We start from the raw sequence: 22,627 nt of genomic DNA, 5'->3' as shown, positions 1-22,627 counted from the left end.
AATAGAAAATTTGTTTTTTTCTATAAATCTCTCTCTCTCTCTCTCTCTCTGTGTATATATGTGTGCACGCGCTTACACACTTATCACAAAAATTAATCTTCTTTGATAGTTCTAGCCCTCCATTAAGCTTGCTTGCAGCTGTATGACATCCAAAATGCTGTTGGGGACAAAGGAAAGGAAAAGGGCAACATAAAAAGTTATGACTGTATCTGCTTATTTTGTTTTTAAGTAAGATGTCTGGATAGAACTGTGAGGTCTTCCTTACTTGAATGATACTCTTGTCCATCCTGCCAAATTTGGTTCAACATCCAGAAAAACACCCGTCCAACTATATTCTTCAACTGGATAATGTTAGCTTGAACTACAAAGAAGTTATATTTGCTGTTTTAGCATGTATGGCTTGAGCCAAAGGAAAATAACACCGCCCCAAGCAATTGCTGAATGTTTTAGCAGTAGAAGTAAGACAGGTATGCTCCCAAAAACATATTTAGGCCTCTTTCCTGTACCTCCCACCCCTCAGTGCTGTTTCTCAGTAGTTATAATGGGTGAACCACGACGGAGTGAACCCCTGTTCAACACAGCTCAAACACAAAATATCTCTTTGCTGCCATAAGGTTCCTGAATCTACAGCAGGACACCATCACGCAGTCTGGACAGAACACTGGAAACATGCTACTCTCCACCATTCAGGGTGCAAGTATATGTAAACAAGCTTACCACTGCAGAAATAAGAACCATGTCTTAAGAGAATTTATGGGGGATTATTAGAAAAAACATGTTTATGCTAAAATCCATGGTTTTGTAGCAGCTGCCAAATATTCTCAAAGATGTTATAGTAAGAGGTAAAACTAATGTCCAAGCAGGACAAGAATGCAGTTACTTTGTGCTTCACCTGACAGAAAATCTTGTGTAGATGTAGAAAAAAGTTAGCATTTGTCACAATGCAAAGCAAAATGCAAATGCTTTAGAGCAGTTACATAATTGTTAAAGGCAAGTTCAATCATGTCTACCAAGCTGAAGATTTTTTTTCTTTTTAAATAAGGGAAAAATATTAAAACAGCTGTTACTAGGACAAAGCCTCAATTACAACTAAGATCTCCTTCCTTCCCCTCCAATATATACCCCGAATATTGGTTATCTCTGGATTCTACCAATTTCAAGGTGCTCAGTATTAAGTAAGGATTTATAGGTATGGTAATCCAAAAAACTCATCAGAGTTTTACACTTCAGACAAATTGCAAGACTAACCTATTTTAATCTTCTGTAATTTTCAGCTGTTCCTGACAAGGAAAGAAAAAATTGGCCAAAGTCACAATAAAAAAGGCACAAAACCATTTATGTGACTACAATGTTAAGGATCAGACAAATATAAAATTAAGAGAATCTTCCAGCAGACCTACAATCTATACATGTTCTGTGCATTTATCATATCACATTATTTTTAATGGTCCATTTGCACGAGCAAATGGGAGAACCAAATCAACTTTGGTCTTACCTCTGTTGCTTTACTACACCAAACTGAATTTTATCTGGCATGCAGGTCCCTATTGTTTCCATTTTTCTATATAGTAGTGGAATGTTCACTAAAACCTAATCTTTTTATTATTTATTCAAACTACAGCAAACTACTAGATTTCCTCCATGCTAAAATCTAAAGTGTCCCTCATGTAAGATAATGGAGAAGATGAGCTACAGTTGTGCCAAATCCTCTCTGACTTGGATGCTGTCAGGGTTTCTTTTTTTTTTTTTTTTTTTTTTTTTTTTTAAATCAGATGCCTTTTATATTGGAGTCTTTGTGGATTCAAGCTCAGAAAATGCAATGCAGTTTTTAAACTCATTTCTTCCGCTTCTCAGATTTCTACTCAAACATTCTAACTGGCTGGAATGCAAGGAAATATTGGCTTCCTACATTCAGATCTTTATCGTATTAACAACTGACTCAATAAGAAACATCACTTCGCACATTAGAACTATGCTCAAAATAATTATAAGCATTTTATTTGTTTACAGTAGGCTTACTTAATAAAAATCTTAAAGGGATTTCCCAATAGCATTATATGACATTCTGGCAGTCAAACTTCCAACAGCACTGAAACTTTAAATTAATGTTGTCTGCATTCATAATACCTAGTTCAGTCAAAACCTGGGATCACTACAATATTAAAGTGAATCTCTGGTTGTGTAGTTTGAGCATCACAACAGCTCCTTTGGCTACTGCACATGGTCTCCTTCTAGGAGTCATACAATTCTCAGGCTGCAAGGTATATAGAAGTCTTTTCTCTTTTGAAACTAGGCTTTATAAAATAAAGGTGTTAAAATATCTTCAATTCTCCATATTCAAGCAGGACAGAACTGTGCAAAAAGACTGCTCATTGCTAGCACCTTCATAGGAGGAAAAACAAAGACCACTGATAGCAAACTGTAGCACTAGTCCACAACAACAACAAAAATATAACACAGGAATTCACACTCTTCTGAAGTGAGAACACATGAGGAACAGGACAGAAATTCAATTTTCTTCACATACTTTTCATATTTTACTGAACTTCCGGATATGAAGTACTTTGCAATTAATTTTCTTGATAATACAAATTTGTCTTCAGGAGACAAACATGAACAAACTGTAAAGCCAGACAAACATTTCCTCCATTTATCAAAAGGGAAACTGAGACAGAAAAGATAAAGTCTACGCTCAAGTTAGAGCAAGCAAAACTGGTAAGAAACCAGGTTCTCATTTCCGTAACAAGGGATATTCCCCCCCGCCCCAATCTGATTCACAAGATCTAAATGCAGCAATTCAAGGAAGCTCTGCTGAAGGACTACTGGAAGCAATTATGGAACCACTGAATATTTAAATGAAGATCTAACTTAAAAAATCATTGCACATCATACCGTGTTCATGAGGGTTGATTCTGAATTGGCAACCAAGACAAACACATCAGCATCTAAGCAGAATTTGTCAATCCAGCTGTCTAACTCTGTAGTGACATCTGTGCCAGGGCTGTTGAATAAAATAGTAAAAAGAAGTATTATCCAGCAAAGGAGTACTTGATTTTTAGAAACTGATAAAAATACAGGGGGATTTCCTAAGGGTCCTGTAATAAGATATGAAGCTTTAAACTTGAGGTAAGCATCAGTCTCAAGATATAAGGCAGGCATAACAAAAATCAACTACCATTCAACACTGCGCATTCATTAGACCATCTATTCTTTCCAAAATGCAGTTTCAAATGAATAAATATATGGATCAATATAGGCATGAAATGCAACATAATCCAGACAGTCTAACAGAATGGTCTTCCTCCCCATCTCCCAAGTTTTAAATTTCAACTGAATAGGCCATTTCTTCATAAAATAAATTTCCTCTTTTCTTTTTAAAACAGACCTACTTTTAAGTTTTAAGTCTATGCACAGTTTGCATAACATAACATAATCAAAATGAATTTAAGACTATAGTGCTCTGTCAGTTTTTCACAAATCAGCAAATAAGGAATTCACAAATTAGGAATAAGAGCACTCTCTCTCATACTTGCAACATCTCAATTATTTCCAGTTCAAATTTGTTCCATTTAACAGTAAAAAAGATGGTTTTCTCCTCACAAGTACCAGCTTCACAGTTTTCTCAGATTCCAAGCTGTTTTCTTTTCCCTTTACAATTCACCTTCGGCAAGCAAAACAACACAGATCAAATCATGCTTTATATTATACCCATGCAAGGATCACTTTGAGGCTTCCAGAAGGTTGTGTTATGCAGATGTCCCCGGGGAGACAGCACAACTGCATAAGCTTTGACGTTCATCAAACATACCATCTTCTTTTGCCAAGTGGGCTGGTCTCCTCCAGTTACTAAAACTAACATGAGCTCTAAGTTTGCATCCAAGAAAATAATGACAAGCTCCCACTGGAAAGATCACAAACATGACAAAAAGCGCTACTATTTCTCAGAATACATTCTGGAACTTACTTGGCTTGCTATGAAGAAACCATAATTACAAATGCACTCATAACAAAGGAATCTATACTAGATTCCTATCTTAGGCATAGATCCCCTGAGAGTTTCAAAAAATACTACTAGTTCATACATCAAAGTGGCCATGAACCCTGACATTTGACATAGGCAAGGGCAACACCTTTCAGAATCCTTTAAATACATAAACTACAGAAAAAACGTTCCAACACAGGCACACATAACCCACATACTGACAACTGTGTTTCAAAAGCAACCGTTACTTTGGAATCTAGGCATAGCAACTCTTATCGGAAGCTTTTAAATATGAAGTACAGACTCCTTACACTTCACTTGATCAGTCTGAAGAGTCTGAAGGACAGGGGACAGGCCAAAGGGTTACAGTTGCTGCAACAACCCTGTCAGCGTTTCCATATTCTTTGATTTAAAGGAGGAAGTAAAACAGCCAAAAGCTAGTCCCTTATTCAGCTCAGTCACAGGACACTTGTTTGCTCCAACTGTTACGAGGCCAAACTCAGCAGAGTCATGACAGGCAGCAGTATATACAAAAGAACAAACTCTGCACTCTTAAAAAAAGAGAGATCTCCTAATAATTTCATAACCTAATAACCAAAAGAGAAATACAGTTAGTTAACTGGTATCTTATTTAAATATTATCATGGCTAATTTACTTGAGAAAACATTTAATAAAACAGGAGGCATACCTGTCCACTAAAACCAAGTCATCTCTCAGGAGGGCACACTTTGACTTGGGCCAAAAGACATGCACAAGACAGCCAGCTTTCAAATCTTTATCCATGTGAAGTGCATGGGCAAGCTGGTTGACAGTCTAAAGAATAATGACAGAGAAGACAAACGTGAATATGCACCATAAACAAGCCTGTAAACCAGCCTAATTTGTTTCTCAAGCAAACCTGTCACTTAAGAATCCATTTACATTTCTTAAATAGGATACTAGAGTTCATGCTTCCTTCTGGCAAATATTTGTGAATCATTTTCTTGCCTCTTATATCCATCAGCACATAAATATGAGCAATTAAATAAGCTAAACAATGTAGGGCCAAGCTAGAGGCACACTGCAAATCTTTAACAAGTAACAGAACTTACTGTCAGTGTTACAAAACTAAATCACTCAACATATGCCATGCTACAACATCATTTGTTTCCCTGAAATACCCAGGAAAAATTTTGAGGTGGCTTATTTCTGTTTATTCAGTCATTCATTCCTGAATAAGAACAACATAAACATGTAGAATGAGTTACGCTTATATTTTTAAGACTTGAAATCATTCTTAAAAGGCAGACTTTTTGAGAACTGGAAAATTGGAAGTTGTGAAAAGCAGTGTTAATCATTTAGAAACTATACCTTGACACTCTTCTTTTCATCTGATCCTTCTGTCATAAGATAAGCTTTATCTCCATCTGTTCCTTCCACACTGAGAAAGCAGTTAGTCGTATGGCCAATCCCACTAGGAAGTACCTTATCCCATAGCATTGCATTAATGACTGAACTTTTTCCACTGCTCGTTCTAGAGGGAAAGAAAATAAAACCACTTCAAGCAAAGCATAGCAAAATTAAACATACCTTTATTTTAAATTGAATGCACCCCATTTAACTCCATCAGGCCCACATTTTGCAAGTTGTTTTGGGTAGTATAGCCTCAAGCCAGTACAGCTTTCTGGCACAGCTTGCCAGAAAGAGCAGGGAGTGCAAGAAAAATTAATTTGAATATTAGCATATTATAAAATTATAGCAATTCCAAAAATCTTTCTCGATACCAACATTGCCTATCCAACCAAGAAAGCCCATTTTCATCTGTTTAACGCATACTGGCTCAACGAGTAAAACCTGCATTGGCAAGAATGCTTTTACCATCATATATCTACATAACGTGTAAATACAGGAAGTATTTTGCACAGACACCAGCTCAACTCTGCTATATCAGAAAACAAGTATCTAGCATAAAATGATGCCTCAGATCAACTTAAAGGAATGGTTAAACTGCAGTTAAACTGATCAGATAACAGTTCCATGTTTCTGCCAACGACAAAGCTAAAGGAAATTTAGAGATGCCAGAAGAGGACGTGAGAAGTCTGCATGCCTAGGGGCAGAGCAGGACTACCCTCTGTGCTAGCACTCAATATTTAGGCTGCTTAAATACTCATGAAACTACCACCTCAAGTCACTTAGCCTACACTTTTCAAAGAAATATTGTTTGATCTCTTCCAGATCTTTCACAAAAGAACCATTACTTCTGATACAGTCTTCCAGGCATTAGATGTGGTGCAAAAGGAGCATGGTTAGTAACACCTTCAGCTACATTTCAAAGCATCGCTGTCTGGGAATTCTCACCACTGCCAGTGATGACACTTCAGACCAAGTTAATGGACAATATCCTCAACTGAATGAAGATTTCCAGTGCAAGACATGAGAAAGTTTGCAAAAAAACATTCAAATTTATTTCCTTTATATAATCCTCATAATGTAAATGCTCTCTTTAATCATGAGACTTAGTCTTATCCTCATATCAGAAAGAAAAGGTAGCTAAAACCTAAAACCCTGTTGATTATATGGCACTGTTCCCCAGCTCAAAATTTTGCAAGAACTTGAAGTTCACCCTCAGCAATATCCTACTTTGCACTAACCTTCTACCCCTCACCCATAAAGATTTGCGGCTAAACTATTACACAACAGCGTGCAGTGAACACAGATTGTAATTTGATTTTTTGAGCTACTTCTCCTGGAAGAGCAGTTCAGTGCTCACTGTACAATAGTTTACAGATGTATTCCAAACGTCTGTCTCAAAAACTCTGGATTGTTCTGAGGACACATCTCCAAGTTAGTTTAATTAATTCTTTTTTCCCTGTGCTGAACCCCTGCCCTTTCCAAAAGCGACCTTTACCAGGAATCATAGCTGTAAACGCATTTTTCTTTTAACTCTGTGAAATGTCAAAGCTCAGATATAACCACTTCCTTTATCCCAGGTCCTTTGACTGTTTATTTTTAATTGCTGAACTACTGTTAGCAAAGTGAAGGTCATTGTTGTACACATTTCCTTAGTACTATTAAGGAATTTTTAAAATTAAAACATGAAGATCCATAGAAATAGCACTCTTCCCAGAGCAAACTGGACTAACAGACACCAGACTAACCAGGCACACAAGCATCTGAAAGCACTGGAACCTTAGTCTTTTAGAAGGACTTAATAATTTGATATCTCACTTTGCATTTAGTCACGTCGATTTCCAGTCTATTTCTGCAGTCTCCAAATTTTATAAGAACATCGGAGCACAGTCTTTGGACTGCAAACATTAATTGGAAATGTTAAAACCCAATTAATGTTTCTCGTGGAAAGCTTAAAACTGTTCCACTAAGATCAGACTGAAAAATAAAGCATAATATAAGTACAACCAAAGAGGCACATGTCTAAGCACCTAACAACACCTGTTTAAAATATATATTTTTTTTATTTAGTAACTTATTTTTGGGTGCAACAAATACTTTACTTCTTAACTCCATTTTCCTGCCACATACAATAAATTTTATATTTTTTTTAATATATATATATATATATATATCTATCTCAGATGATCCAGAGCTAACCACAATTAAAAATTTTCTAATTCTGAAAATATCTTTTTCGGAACAGAAGAGAATTTAAAATGCTTGGAACTTTGGAAATATTACTTAAATATGCAAAAGATAAGACAGTCTGTGGTAACACCACGAAAGACTGAACTAAAAATTTTCCTAATCACTGATTCAGAAGAGCATAACTTCATAGCTTGATAACTTCATTCAGATTTATTTTTAAGCCAGTAACATATATATCATCCCTAATAATCATCACATAGATATAGCAAACTAATGATTAATAAGGTAAGTTTCTCTAACTTTGTTATCCTATTTTTTCTTCAGTTGCTTATAGGTGGAAAAAAAAGCAGCTGAAGGAGTAGTTTTTCCGGTCACTTGTGATCAAACACAAACTAAAGTTCTTATAAACAACAGGCCAGCAAAACAAAGATACTGAAACAAACAAAACCATCAAGTTTAAAAAAAAAGATAAAATACATTCTGAAGAAGATGACAACAATCTCAGACCTTCCTTAGTCAAAGAGCAGATCTATGCAAAATAATTATTTTGTATATATTGATACAGTTTATCAACGACAAACACGTAACACGATGTATATCATCAAGCTACACCGATGGAGCAAGATGGCATCAAAGAAAGATTTAGCACCAATTAGGCAAGAGAACATGTTTTAATATATAATATTTAAAAAAATTTTATGATGAAACACTAAATCCACTAAATCCAGAACCTAGAAATACGGACACTAAATCCTGAATGACAGGAGAAGAAAAAAAAAATTATGTTTTGGTAATTTTGTTCATTACCTGCCAAAAAATGCCACTTTCATGTGTCTCCGTGAAAGCACCTCACCAATGACTGCTAACTTATTCTTATATGCCTGTATTTTTGATAGTTCATCTTCTGTTGCTATGTGTTCAAGCTCCGGGTTCCTGTATGTTGCTAGACATGGAAAAAGAATAGCACAAAAACAATCACATACACAGTACATCCTCCAGGATACAAGATATAGATTATCACTCCTCACATGCCAACACAGACCTGTTGGAATTTTAGTTTTACAGCTGTAAAAAACTGAAACAAACAGAAACCCCCACTACAGATCCTGATATTAGCCCTTGTCATTTGACAGGTCCAGGCAAGCACCTGTGAAACCATGACATAATTCACTGCAGATGAATCAACGGCCTAAAACTGTTGGATTTAAAAATCTATTATCATTTAAGCAGCAAGAAACACTTTCAGAATCTGAATGACTTTCTTCATCGTACTGAGCTGTGTTCCAGGCTTATCACTTTGTCCCACCCTCAGTGACACCTGCCTCCTTCGGCAAGGAAAGCTGGGACCTCTCGGGTATGCTAGCCAGGCTGGGCTGTCTCCTCCTGTCAGAATTAACCTCAGTGACGAGCGGCCAAGTCTGCTCAGCAACACGTGCTCCGCTGCATTACCAACTTTTGAGGGAGTAACCAGCGCTTCTTTGCGCTCTGTCAAGATGACCTACTTTCATACTGAGTATCAGGAGAACCTGTTTAGCCTCGTCTGCGCAAAAGAAACTGCAGGACTACTAACACTGAAGCTGTCAAGTTTTCACCCTCGCTGAAAGGAGGCTAGGTTACCAGCCTAAATAATTCAATCAGCCCTTTTTATATGCAAACACGCTAAAAATTCCTGATAGCCTAAGCTGAAAACATCATGCTCAAATGATTATTCTTGAACACATACATCGACATGTACAGCATATTCATGTATAGCATAATGCACATCGCGCTACCACAAAGCAAACCCAAAGCAACAGACAAGGCCCTTGTGTTTAAGATGAAAACTAACCTTCAACAAAAGTTGCTCCTTCAGTGACATAGTCCAGCAGCTGGTCAAAGATAGCAGTAATGGTCTTTTTAGCCAGCACAAAGTGTTTGAGTGGAGAGACAGTAGCTTCTGCCATTATGCAACTACGAGGAAAGTTACACAAAAGTGACTAACGCGCTCAGGACACCAACACCAGTGAAAAGCCACGCAAGTTCTCACCCAGTAAAATTTCAGAAAATAAATACAATGAACACTAAAGGAAGTTAATTTACATTGGTTTTATTATCCTGGCAGACTCTTACCTTTCCCTAGTCATGGGGGGGGAGGGGGGGGAGGAAATGGATTTAAAATTTAAAAGTCTGCAAAGACTAAGTTTTCTCCTCTGATTCCTCACCTCATCAAGAACACCCTACTCTCCTCGTTGATCTAAACTTTAATGTTGAAAGATACTGGCCAAAGCACTTCAAATCCCTTGTTTGGTTACAGCCAATCTTCAAACGCGAGCTCAGCTAGGAAAACATCCAGCTGTGACTCTATTTAAAAGTCCAGCACTTGGACCCGGTTCTCAGCCTGGTGTCCACACACCACCAAACCGGGGGGAGGGGGGGGCATTTTTGCCTTTTCCAGTCAAATACATGTCACCGATGTCCCCGCCGCCTACGTGCTCCGACGGCCTCGTCTCCTGCCAGCCTCGCGCACCGCCCGGCCGGCGCCCTCCCCCCTCCGCGGAGGTCGCGGGTTCCCCTCACGCAAAGGCGAGGCCCGGCCAGCGGCTCCGCCCGGCGAGGGCAGGGCAGGTCAGGGAAGGCCGAGCCGGTGCCGCAGCGGCCGCCAGACCGGGACGCGCGGCGGCGGCACGGGCAGGGGGCGGCGGCGCCCCCGCTGCCGGCGGGGCTGGGGGAGCCCGGGGCCCCTCGCTCCTCGCCCCGCAGGTCACTTACGGAGCGCCCCGCCGGCCGCGCGCTCCTCCGTCACCCGGCAACCGTCGCACCGCCGCCGCCGCCTCCCCCGCCGCCGGGACGGGGGCGGGACGCGCTTCCGCTTCCGTCTCCTCCTCGCCCTTCTCCCGGCCCCGCCGCCATTTCGGGCGGGGGCGCGGCGCCCGCGGCTCTCACGCAGCGCCGGAACTGCGGGCGGGAGGGGGAGCCGCCATCTTGGGCGCGGGCGGCAGCGGCGCCGCTGCTTGTGAAATGGAGACGAGGCTCGGCTGGGGGGCAGAGACCCCTCGTTGCCCGCCGCAGCCCCGCGGGGGAGCCGGGCCGGGCGTCCGGGCCGCCCCTCGCTCCGCGGGGCCCGGAGGGGAAGGCTGCACCCGCAGCCCGGCCTCGCCCGCCGTCGCTTCACCTCTCTCCCAGCTCTGGGACTTCTCCCCCCTTCAGAAGCTACAAGCGGGACCATGGAGAAAGCTGAAGCCTGCTGAAGCTGTCTGTCCTTCGCAGCCATCGGGAGGCTCCCCCCATGCTGGCTTATACTAGGCTGTTTGGCTGCTGTGGTTGCAGCTTCGTTTCAGGCTTTCCTGGTCCCTTAGGTGCGATCCAGTAGGTTCGGCCGATGCTTCTGTCTTAATTAACAAACCATCGGAAGAGGAAAAGTGGCATAAATTACCAAGCAACTGTTTGTAGTAACTGTGTACACATACTTCTGGCTTTTCAGAGGTGCTGCAAAATGCAACATAAGGCTGTTCCCTCAGTGAAGTCTTCTGTACTTGCACGGTATCTTCCACTGCTGATAAGCTTTCTGCTGTCCCCCAGTTCATACTGGAGATTGTAAACGCTCAGCTTCCAAGCCCTTGAACATTTTCATAAAAACATAAAAATGAACCATGACTTTGGATTCCTGAATACTGTCAGCACCATAGTTTAATCAAAGTCAGCCATTAACTAAAATGACAAATGCTAAAATACTTGAAAGAGTTCAAAAGCACTGCCAATTTATACATTTGATACATCACCATGAAAGAACATAGGAAAATGGGAACCACAAACAACAATGAAAAGCTACAGCACTTAATAAGCATTATGGAGAACACATCATTTTAAAATTACTAATTTACTATATTTTAAGTTCTGCAATAATTAGTTGGTTTTTCATTTTGTTTTGAAGTCAGCAGAATCTTTCATATAAAAAGTTCTCTTGCTCAGTAACGAACATGATTGAGGAAGCTCAAATACACAACATACATTTAACCTAAAGGCTCAAAATCCTGAAGACAAAGAACCAAATACAAATTATTTCTGAAGCCAGTCTTGTGATTCTATAAAGCTTCCAGACTGAATGTGGTTATTGAAACAGGTGCACCTTCCAGGTTTCACTGTAATAAAAAATTAAACTTGACCCACTTATTTACTCTTTCATAAAAAAAATGTATTGGCATAATTCCCTTCTGACTACTACAGGTAATTTCTCTCATTCAAGACCAAGAATTGTTCAAGCTATAGGGATAAAGGTAAGTCTCTGGCACTATCAGCCCAGCAGCATTCAAGTCTTCTCAATTCACCTCAATGCAGCAATCTCAGAACACTGTCCTTTCACTTACGCATTTCATGTAAATAAACCAAGCTCTCCTCTTTAATTCACAACTACCTTGTAGACTCCTTCAATGGGGAACAACATATAGGTCTGTACATGCACAACAGTTGGCCTCCCAACTCGACAGACTTGACTATTTTCTCTACTAAATATACTTGCATGTTAATCATTTGGAAGCAAGTATCCTATTTCTGTTCTTGCTAAGGTAAAATGAGACCACCTGCTCATGCTAGCTTCCATTTACCTTCTGATAGATATTAAAAAAACCCCTAACATTATTCCCTTATTTATAAAATTCAACCTAAGACAAACGTCAATAAATTTCCTAATCAGACACTGGTATGTATTTTTGTTCTGAATTAGCTGTCTTCGTAACATTCCTATGATGTATTCTTTTAATTCCCATTTTACAGATTAGAAATCGACACAAGTCAAAAATTACAAACATGAAGTTATTCAGGAGTCAAACAAGTTTTCTGTGTCACAGCGCTCCACGGGCTTACGAAACCACATTTCCTGGATGGGACACACTTAAGCCCACTATTCTCCAATGCCTTCCACAGTGCTGCCCTTTCTTATTGTCAGTCTCCCAAGAGGTGGCTTTCTCTCCAGCGTTTATCAGTGCCATTCCACCTGCGCGTCACCAGGAGCAGCTTGTAAGAGAAGGACAAGCTTTCTCCCTCCTCAATTATACCAATATGAGCAAAATTAACTTTCCATATCTAAAAGAATTCTTGTTATTACTTTATGTTAACTATGTTATTGCTACCATATTAAGCCAGCCAGGATAAACATGTTCAAAATAGGAAGTTAGCAATTCTGCTACAGACATTGTCACTGTCCATAAATGGATTAGTAAGATACAGTCATGATACGATCAGGTTGTTCTTTTCAATGACTACACAGAAGATTTAGTAGTAAACCAGCATTTCAAAATGATGAAAATGGCCTTGCCTCCTGCAAAGCAACATATACTAACTGGCTCATTTAGACTCCAGAAACACTTCTCTAGAAACTGAACTTCCATAAGCTGACTGTATTCAGCCAATTTTTATCCCTAGCTTTAAAAATTCAATGCAAAGACTCTTGCACACCTTGCTGCTACTAACACCAAATCTCATTGTTCAAGAAATGTTTTATACACGAATTATATTTATATAAAGCTTGCATTAGACAATCTTACATTACAAATTTACAATCAATACAGAAAGAAATGTAAACTCCACCACTTATTTAGGGGTAATTTCACCCCAATAGCTAGCACAATCTAAACGATCTCATCCTTATTATTGGCCCAAGCATTAGTCACTCAAATACAGCTACCAAATGAAGCTTAAAAATTCGCTTTTAAAGATTATAAAGACAGCACTACTGAATGTGATGTGCGAAATCATTTGAAAATGATTAAAGTTAATAGCATTTATGTACTGTGCCAGTGCTTTAAACCAGTACATGGGAGAAGTTTCAGATTTACAGAATTAAAATAGCTGTCCTCCAATTATCAGTGGTGGAAAGCTAATTACAAAGTTACAGAATTATTGTAATTATAAACTAATAGAGTCTTGCTCTAAATGAAGTTGGTGACACACACCCTTTTAGTGAGAGCTAAATTAAGATTTTACATATGAAGATCACACTCTGTACATTCTCAGCTGAATCACCCAGCAAATTCCCTTACAATTGCTCCTTAAAACACAACCCAATCTACACACAGGCAACATGTCTCACTAGTGCATCAAAAGAAAGATACGAGCTGAAGGTAACTGAAGCAGACAAAACCAATGTGGGAAGTCTGTAGTAAATCTGTGAGAGTTGATGAGGAACTAGAGAGTATTGCTGGGTGGTCCCACAGATAGGAGTCGAAATTAAACACTGAACAGAGAAAGAGAGGAAGTGAATGATGAGGTAGGGTAAGTACTCCAAGAAAACAGGTCAATTGTGAAAGCTTATCAAAAGTAGGGGTGGGAAATGCAGGCTGACATATGAATTTGGAGACTTGCATGCCTGAGAATTTTTAGAACATGCTTATCTTTGGCGGGTCAGCGCAATTTGCTGAAGATAAGCACACTGACCTGCTGCTGCAGAGGGTATCACGAGTTCAGTGTGCAAGTGAGAACACTATGGTAAGTACAGTTATTTAAGCATGAAACTAGATGTTGGCTTTCTCTTTGTCCCTTTTTAAACTCTTGAGAGTGCTGCTCTTGCACATTAAACATGAAAATACAGATGACCTTCAAAATTGCTATTATAACATGCAACTACTCCCACCATCCCCCCCCCCAAGCATGTGATCCATCACACTGTAAATGTGATTATTCCTACGGAAACCCCTAAGAAAATTCGCAACGCCAAATTGTTATACATGCTTTGTTGATATAAAGAGCAAAACATTAGTATTCTCCATTGTACAATTGCTGTTAAATTGTATTTAATTTCACATTTTAGTGACCGACTGGAAATAATTCCAATTCTAACAAATCGATTACAGGGAAAGAATGTTAATTAAGCTGTGTCATGTATCTGAAGGTGACTTAAAAGATCTTTTTCATTTCCAAACCTCATTAAACAATCAGTACATTTATGAGGTAAATCTGCTGAATGCCTAAAATCCAAATGAGTTTTAAGGTCTTCAATCTGTCCTGTTGAATATTCACAGTATTGACACAAATAAATCCCTTCAGATAAGTGAGAGCTTAAATGCTTGCAATATTCCAACATACCTGAAAAGCCCTTCCCACAGTCATCACAAACATGAGGGAATATTTTGGTGTGTTCAATAGCTACATGCCTGTTGACATTTGTGTGCAGCCTGCTCCTAAAGCCACACACTTGGCATACAAAGAAGTTTTTACATTTGTCAAAGCTGATTTTGTTTATGAGACTATACTGTCCACGCTCTTTATTATTATAGCTGTCACTTAACTCTATCAGTCGACATGCGTGTTCATTCACCACATGGCTATGCAAATCTTCTGGATCATTTGTCTCATGCTCACAGAACTGACATAAATACTGCTCGTCACAGCTGTGTTCCTGGAAGTGCAGATACAACTCGCTGCTTGAAGAGAACTGCATATCACACTGCTCACACCAATAAAGGTGGTCATTGAAGTGAGTGTCTGCTATGTGCTGACTTAGATTCTCAAATATTACCGTTTTGTAATCACAATATTTACAGATGTACGGATCCTCCTCATGTAGTTTTACATGTTCAATAAGCTGCACTTTGCTGGAGAAACTCTCTTTACAAACTTTACAGATGTGAGTGTCTGTACATGTTTTATGCTTCAGGATCATGTGCTGCTTTAAATCAGAAAAGTACTTGCTATTAAACTCACAGAGCTCACACTTATATAAGCCACTGCTGTTGGCTCTCAGCAAAGGCCATTTCTGTTGAGCTGTGATATTCAAAGCCTGGTTCTTCTCAAAGATTTTACAGGTTTCAACAGGGATTTCCTCTAGGTCTTCAGCTTCTAGCTTCTCAGGTGAAACAGTCTGCGTTTCTATATCATGAACTTCTACAGCATTAACCTCTGTTGTAGAAATTTCTACAGTCTGAATATCAAGGGGTTTCTCTTCTTCTGTAGGGCTGTCACTGAATATAGGTGAATCGCATATATCCTTGCACATTCCATTATTAGCAGCTTTTTCTGAAAGAGGAAATAGACAATAAAAGCAAAAGATTAAAAAAAAAACCCCGCAAAACACCTGGATTCGTATTTACCTTTTCAGCTAACTGTATCAGCTTACAAATGCAAAAAGCAGCTATTTTTCACTACCCAGAGTAAATTTTGTGTTTAATTAGCAAATAAGTAACGTAAACTATGAATCCTTCATCTCTTCTGTCAAAGCAAAAAAGGAAAACGTAACTACATTAAAAGTCAACATCTATATTCTCCAGTTTCCCAGCAGCTAAGGAGGGGCTGCTCCTGCAAATACACATTTACATTTACCTTTGTCTTTCTTTTTGGGGTCTGTATAGTGCATCCCCACAACATTTGAATGTGATCCACTCCACTGCGAAGTCCCAGCATGCACTGGACTCCCATCATCATCAGTATCTAGACTTTGCACAGGACTGTGGAATCTACCTATAAAGATAAAATAAGGATGATCTTGTCATTATTTATCTGTCATTATCATTTCTTTAATTTAACCCTAGATCTTATTTACCACTTACTCCAGTTGCATAGATTTCCATACTAAATAGCATAATAACCTACATTCAAGAAAGTAACAATATGTTCCATAGAAATTACTTCCATACATACAGAAATCAACAAAAAAATTCAAAAGGTAGCAACTCTGTCTCTATAATTTTAGCAAAAACCAGTCAATTGATTATACTGGAAAAAAGTCAAAAGCCTTACACAAAACTTTAGAATTTGAAAGAGGCAAAAAATGTAAATATTTTGCATCTCAAATCTTTTCTGGTCATCATATTTTAAAGTCTAACACTTTGTAAGACTTCTGGCAACCTGCTGCTAATTTTATTAGAGTGAAAGGAAAAAAACCCCATAATAAAAATCCATCATTGTATTTGCTGTTCAGTATGCTGAACTTTATATCAGCTAGTAGATGTTGTATAAAAAGGTGTTGTGTTTTCCTTAACTACGGTTTAATGAAATTACTGGTAAATTTAATCTGAACTCTTGGTTCAGTCAGTTCGACATCACTCGGCTAATATTTAGCTGAAGAAGTCTAGCAGTCATTCTAAATACTGCAAAACTGAAGGATCTTCTTGTTGTCACTGTTTTTTTTTTTTTTTTTTACTTTGGAAATTGTATTTCAGTTATAATGATTAAACAACATTCCATCAGTCTAAGGCATATCAGATCAGATTGATGCTCAAAGTCACCTGCTGCACATTTTGTATTCCCTTTTTACTTTTCTAAACAGCAGTCTGACGCACTTAGTAAAGGATTGTACCAAGACACTAAATGTAACTCTTACCTCTGTTATCAGAAAACTTGATATCTGGCTGTTTCATAGAGCAGACGCTGTAACAGTGGTCAGAAAAAATTCCACTATTGTCTATGTATTTGCTTACACCTGAAGAATCTAGATGTAAAAAAAATAAGAAGAGAGTTTTTATACTGGCAAATTGACGCAGCTGCACATGCATTTAACATTCACCAAAGTTCTCCCCACTGGCCACATTTTTACTTCTCATGTTGTGAGAATGCGTGAGAACTCTCTGCTGGCCAGATAACGTTCCTATAACAATCTACAACTTTCAATTGCTGCCCGCAAAGTTCAAGCTATCAGATATAGCTGTTATCAGTCAAAACTCTGCTCCTGCTGAAGACAGTAACAGGAGCATAGTTAGTTCAGCACTGAACACTTCTAATATTCCCTCCTAAGCTTTCATTAAATTCCTCCCACTGCCTGTTAGTAGAATCATCTTCATTTTAAAGCTTGAGCAAGTTTCCCAACTTGCAGGGAGTACAGACCAAAATTGACTAAAAGTGACTTTACCCCCAAGTGCTCAGAGCAGGTACTCTACGTATTCAGGCCAAGGCATCTTCTCCCACTCTTTATATTACTGGTTTTCCATACATTATCACATGCAGACCTTTCTCATAACAAAGTAATTACTTTGAGGAAAATTAATCTTATTAAAGCATGCATAATTCAAGCTCCAGACCAACCTGAATATCGAGAAGGATGCAGAGTCTTCCTTTTCCTCTTTTTAGGATGTTCGTTCATTTTGAACCAGTCTGAATTAATTAAAAATGAAAATATCCAAGAACTGGTTAGACTCGTTTGCAGCTAGTTTATCCTTCATGACTTTAGGAAACAAAAGAAACATTTTGAAAACCCTAATGTTACACAACAGATTTTTTTCTACTCCCCTTTCTTCCCACAGCTGATTTTGTTACAGCATTAAAAACACACTAAGTGCACACAAGTACTGAATTCCAATTCCATATTCCTGATGTAGAACAAAAGAGTAATGAGATTTACCCATAAACACAGCTGGGCCAGATCTCTTGTCACTCAAGTACTCAAGCATGACCCAGGAAGCAGTTTTCCTACATCCTACTGCCCTTTGCCAGGAATCACCCAAAAGGGCTCTTCTGAGGCAGCGAACTTCAGACAAAATTTTAATGTTGAAAACACTAATAGAAGTCACACTACCCATCTTACCAAAATCCGTAGGCTCTTCAGTCTCAGCAAGAGGAACAGCAGCTAAGCAGCTGATGCCTGTACTGCTTCCAACTGCAGTGAAAACATCAGCAAGAGAAGGCCTGCAGCCGGGGAGTCACAGCGTTTTAAAAACACTTTAAACCTTGAGTGCAAAATAAAAAACAACCATACCAGAATCAAGAGCAGAAATATTACAAACGCTAAAGCCAGAAATATTACAGACACTAAAGCTATGGAAACTGAAGCCAGAAAATAACAGAAGCAGCTGATACTAGCTTTGTTTTAGAGCACCACCATTCATAGGGTGTACACACTGCAACACTTATTTTCCTTTTGTCCTGGGCTAATTGGCTCTTGCTGCACTCGGTAACTCCTCACAACAGTAAGTGATAGACAGAGACAACACCAAAAATGCTTATATATATATATCTAAAACGTACATAGCAAGGCCTCGCCCGCGGCGGTGCGGCTGGGGCAGCGCTCTGCCGCGCGCGGCCGGAGGCGGCGCAGGAGCCGGCCCCGGCGGCGGGAAAGGGAGGCGCCGCGGTTCCTCCGCGGCCGGGGGCGAGGCGCAGCCGCCCGCCGCCTCCCCGGGCTCTGCGAGGGCGGCGGCAGCGGCGGGGAGAGGGCCGAGGCCGGAGCCGGCCGCGGGAGCACCGCCAGCGCGGCCCCGAGCACGCCGCGGCCCGTGAGTGACCTGTCACCGTTGTCGGTGGTGGGGGGGAGGGGGGAGGACGCGAGAAGGGCCCGCGCCCCCTCCGCGGAGCCGCGGCCCGGGCGAGGGGGCTGCCGCGGCGCCCCCGCCTCAGGGCGGCCCGGGCGCGCCGCACGTCAAATGGCGCCGGCCCGAGGGGCAAAATGGGGGCGGGCGGCGGCGCGCCGGGCAGGCTGCGAGGCGGCAGGGAGGCGGGCGCTGGCGGAGCCGCAGGGCTCCCCGGGCCTGCTGGCGGCCGCTCGCCGCCGGTACTCACCTTCCGCTCCGCGCCCAGCGCCGGGCCGCAGCCGCCTCCGGACGCCGCGCTCCCCGCGGGGGAAGGGGCGGGCCACGCCGCGCCGCGCCGCGCCGCGCCAGGCCGCCGCCATGGCGCTCCCTGGCGGCAGCACCGCGCCACGGCGCCTCCCACCGCCATAGCACCCCCCCCTCCCCGCCTCTCCGCGCCGGCCCGGCCTGGCGCTTTCTGCGCTGTTTTTGACCCAAAAGCTCCTGCCTGCCCCCCCCCCCCCAAAGCCGTTTGAAACGGCACTGAGGGAGCGAGGGATCCCCAAGGCCCTGGCGCTGCACCAGCGGGAACAGAAGAGAAACAGCGTCGCGGTGACGCAAAAACAGCCATTACAGCCCGGGGGGGGGCTGGAAGAGGGAGAACCTCATAAAAAAATCTTACTCTAAAAGCAGAGAAGCTGCCCCTCGAAGCTGCTGCATAGGAAAGAAGGAATGTATACACGTTAGAAAATTAAAACAGGCAGCTTTCCCATTTTCAAGATTTGTTCAAACCTTAATCAATCCCCCCCAACACACACTTTTTTAAACCCCCTTTTGCCCCCTTCATCTCTTTTTTTTATGCCATAGTGGGGACGAAAGTAAAAAATCGTATGTGATATCTTTCCTCACACAGCAGAATATTTAAAAAGGCACCTTTGGTTTGAGAAATAAAAAGCTGTTATTGGTGGTTCTTTGTTTATTATTTACAAGGGAGGCTATTACAGCCGTTCAGTTTGATGCCTTCAAACAGATCATGGCATTTTACTGCATGATTCATTTATCGAGCTATTTTGAGATCAAGCTTTCAATTAAACAGAAAATATGCAACATCTCTAATACTGTTGCTCCAGCGATTAATATAAAGTAAAACCTTGTTTCTGGTCTCAGTTTAACTCATTAGCTGGAGGCTGAAACTGGATTTGTGCAGTTTATAAAATCCCACCTTTAGCCTTTGTCCTGAGAGTTGGAAAACATGTCTTCAGGGCGATCTGATTTGGGTAGTACCACGTAGAAGGAGCTTCGTGTGATCATGCAGAAGTTTTGACGGTGAGCGGTAGGAATATAAAGCTGTCCTATTAAAGACACATTGACTAGCCCTTAGAAATTGAAGAAATATGATGTACGTATTATCTCCTGAGGTGACTTACTAACCAAACAAGATACTAGCATCCCAGTTTATTCCAGCCATAGGATCTGGTGTTTCTCCAAGACAGCTTTTGTCAAAATTTGTGTCAATAGGCTTTAGCCATCCAAATGGGTGGTGGCCCACATATTTCTCCCTCTATTCACCAAAAAATTTTCTCCATAAATCCTCTAAAAGGGGAGGGGGGGGAAGGAGGCAGGGAACCCCCACCACTTTCCTACCTCTCAGTGGAGGGCAGTAATGGGAATTTACAATCCATAATTTGCCAAGGGAAAAAAAGAGAAAGTTTCATTTGAATTCAGTATCCTGCTCAGTGAGACAAAATAAGGCTAACCAAGTCACTTCCACATTAAGCGTAATATTCTGTAGCTTTTGACTGTTTTCTTCTCTACACAAAGCAGTACAGCTCAACAACACATATGTCAGTAAATAAGGTGAGACTTTGAGTGAAAGAAATGCCTGGGAAGGATCCCCTTTGAAGCCATAGATCCAGTTCAAAGTCACATGCATCAAACAGTATCATCAATACTTTAGAGAGAAAAGTCTAAATTAATCTCATTTTCAAAACCACCACCTGCTTATGGTTCAGACAGATTTGGGTCGGGTTTTAATCCCTCAGAACCCATTCCAACAAGAAATATAAAAAAGCCCACAGTTTATAAATGTTGTATTCACCTTGTAATTTGAATTGGTGTTCATTTCGATTAGGAAGGATGTATCCTTCCTGAAATAAGAGTGGGGTATACTTTTTCATCAAATGAAAGCAGGAAGTGTAGCTCACGATAATGACCTTTGATGAAAGTGGATTTATTAGCATTTAAAAGGACCTATAGGAGATTATCTCAGGTTGTTGTATGTTGTCTAGCATCAGTTTTCTTGCTGTTTTATAATGTGGTTTCAAACTTCAGATGAACTACCTCTGATGCAGTTTGGACTGCAGACTGATTTCTGAGCATGAGATCAGGAGGGCTCAGAGATTCCTGTTCTGAAGGAAACCATTCCTACAGAAAAATCATTTTTTTGTTTTACCAGCATTATTTTTCAAGTTTTCCATAATTTTCATGATCCTTTAGGGACTGAGACCTAAAATTATCACAAAATCATGCCCTGAAAATGGCAGCAAAGTCTAAAATTTGCCTGTGAACAAGAACTGATCTCCTTTCCCTGAACCATCCTGTCCATTTTAAACATGGTAGTGACCACTTGTAACCACTTCATAGTTACTAGAAAAGGTAGAACTCACATTACACTGTGATAAACAGAAGTTTAACCTGATAGACCTCATCATCCTTAGCAGCAGGTTTTCATGCAATGAGCAAGGCCCACAGAATTATTCTTCTGTAATAAGAAATGAGTCAGCACCAGTGTTTATAAAATACAGACTCCAGAAATATCCCACTGTAGTTAATCCATTGGTTCATTCCATGATTCAGTCTTGATGATTTCTCTGGAAGGCAGAGGCTTTAACAAAGGCCTCTGCTGTTGGCAAATCTCCTAGGAAAGAAACTGTAGCCTTTTTCTGCCTCCGCACTTTACTTACAGCTGCATAGGGGAAACTGTCCTGCGAATGAGGATAATGATCCTGGGAAGAACAAGAACTGGTTAGATGCATAAGGAGACCCACGCGACTGAAAGCTTGTAGCACCCTCTGCCTGGTGTCCTGTGGAGTCTGAACCTGCCTTTCTCCAACACAACCCAAAAGAAGCAGTAAGGCACAGGCAGCAATACCTCTAGCTCACTCTACAGAAACAGTATTCATATGTACACATATCACCAAAGACTTGCACATTTCAGCCAAGTATGATGGTGGGTCTATCAGACACAGTCCTCCCAATGTAGTATCTGAAGGCAACTGAGGACAAAACCTCAGGTAAGATACTTTGTGAAGAAGAGGGAACATTCACTAGTCATCTCCTAATATGCAATATCTGTCTAGCACTGAGTTAGAAATAGATAGCAATGAAAAAATGAGTAAACAGAGCATCCAATCCATCTGGTTATCCTTTCATAGCACATTAGATCATTGAAGTAATTGAAATTAATTAGCATTTTGTAATAGCAGCTGCTGCTCTGTTCAAAGAGAGTCTCACATTCTGTTTACATGTTAAGGAGGATTTGTAAACAGAAATGTGAGTCACACAGGTGAAAAGAGCGTAGGAATAACAGTGCAAGAAGAATAACAGACATTTGCAGACCAAACTCTACTGAGTCAGTGCTTTAGCTTCAACATGTTTTCCCTCATTGATTTTCTGACAATTATTTTTTGGCTAGACCCAATGGCTGTTTCATCACCTATTCTAGTTTTGCAACGTAGAACATTTCACAGACACTTGACTGGCACATTATTTCTACGATCAGCAGTCCATATTGCTGGAGCTTATATACAGAACAACAGCAGCAATAGTAAAATCGTTAGCTTATATTCCTATAAACTTGCAGTCTGGTTCATTTTATCA

The 22,627-nt window shown here is 40.6% G+C and overlaps 2 protein-coding genes across 4 annotated transcripts in view; both read right to left on the bottom strand.

The window, feature by feature from the left end:
- The window catches only part of MFN1 (mitofusin 1), a 28,831-nt gene extending 18,936 nt beyond the window's left edge, over positions 1–9,895 (bottom strand). Inside the window, exons 1-6 of one of the 2 annotated variants that reach the window (XM_064516638.1) lie at positions 9,764–9,895; positions 9,391–9,512; positions 8,370–8,505; positions 5,334–5,496; positions 4,672–4,796; positions 2,893–3,001 (exon numbers count right to left, since the gene is read on the bottom strand). In XM_064516638.1, the coding sequence (XP_064372708.1) occupies positions 2,893–3,001; positions 4,672–4,796; positions 5,334–5,496; positions 8,370–8,505; positions 9,391–9,512; positions 9,764–9,768 (660 nt within the window). In that variant the 5' untranslated portion in view covers positions 9,769–9,895. The remainder of the gene's footprint in view (positions 1–2,892; positions 3,002–4,671; positions 4,797–5,333; positions 5,497–8,369; positions 8,506–9,390; positions 9,513–9,763) is intronic. The other variant, XM_064516640.1, reaches the window with a different exon arrangement.
- Positions 9,896–11,210: 1,315 nt separating this feature from the next.
- Positions 11,211–19,113, bottom strand: ZNF639 (zinc finger protein 639). Of its 2 annotated transcripts, none has more exons than XM_064516641.1 (6): positions 19,020–19,113; positions 18,049–18,190; positions 17,550–17,618; positions 16,852–16,959; positions 15,852–15,989; positions 11,211–15,548 (listed from the first exon to the last, which is right to left on the bottom strand). In XM_064516641.1, the coding sequence occupies exons 3-6, from the start codon at positions 17,605–17,607 to the stop codon at positions 14,401–14,403; spliced, it is 1,452 nt and encodes a 483-aa protein (XP_064372711.1). In that variant the 5' UTR covers positions 17,608–17,618; positions 18,049–18,190; positions 19,020–19,113; the 3' UTR covers positions 11,211–14,400. The 2 variants fall into 2 exon arrangements, with proteins under 2 accessions (XP_064372711.1, XP_064372712.1); XM_064516642.1 differs by having other exon boundaries at positions 18,049–18,149; positions 19,020–19,107.
- Between the last annotated feature and the right edge of the window lie 3,514 nt (positions 19,114–22,627).

This window comes from Dromaius novaehollandiae, chromosome 9 (genome assembly GCF_036370855.1).
Source record: "Dromaius novaehollandiae isolate bDroNov1 chromosome 9, bDroNov1.hap1, whole genome shotgun sequence".
NCBI lineage: Eukaryota > Metazoa > Chordata > Aves > Casuariiformes > Dromaiidae > Dromaius > Dromaius novaehollandiae.
The sequence above is the reverse complement of the archived record's forward strand: the minus strand, read 5'-3'. Positions and strand labels throughout refer to the sequence as shown.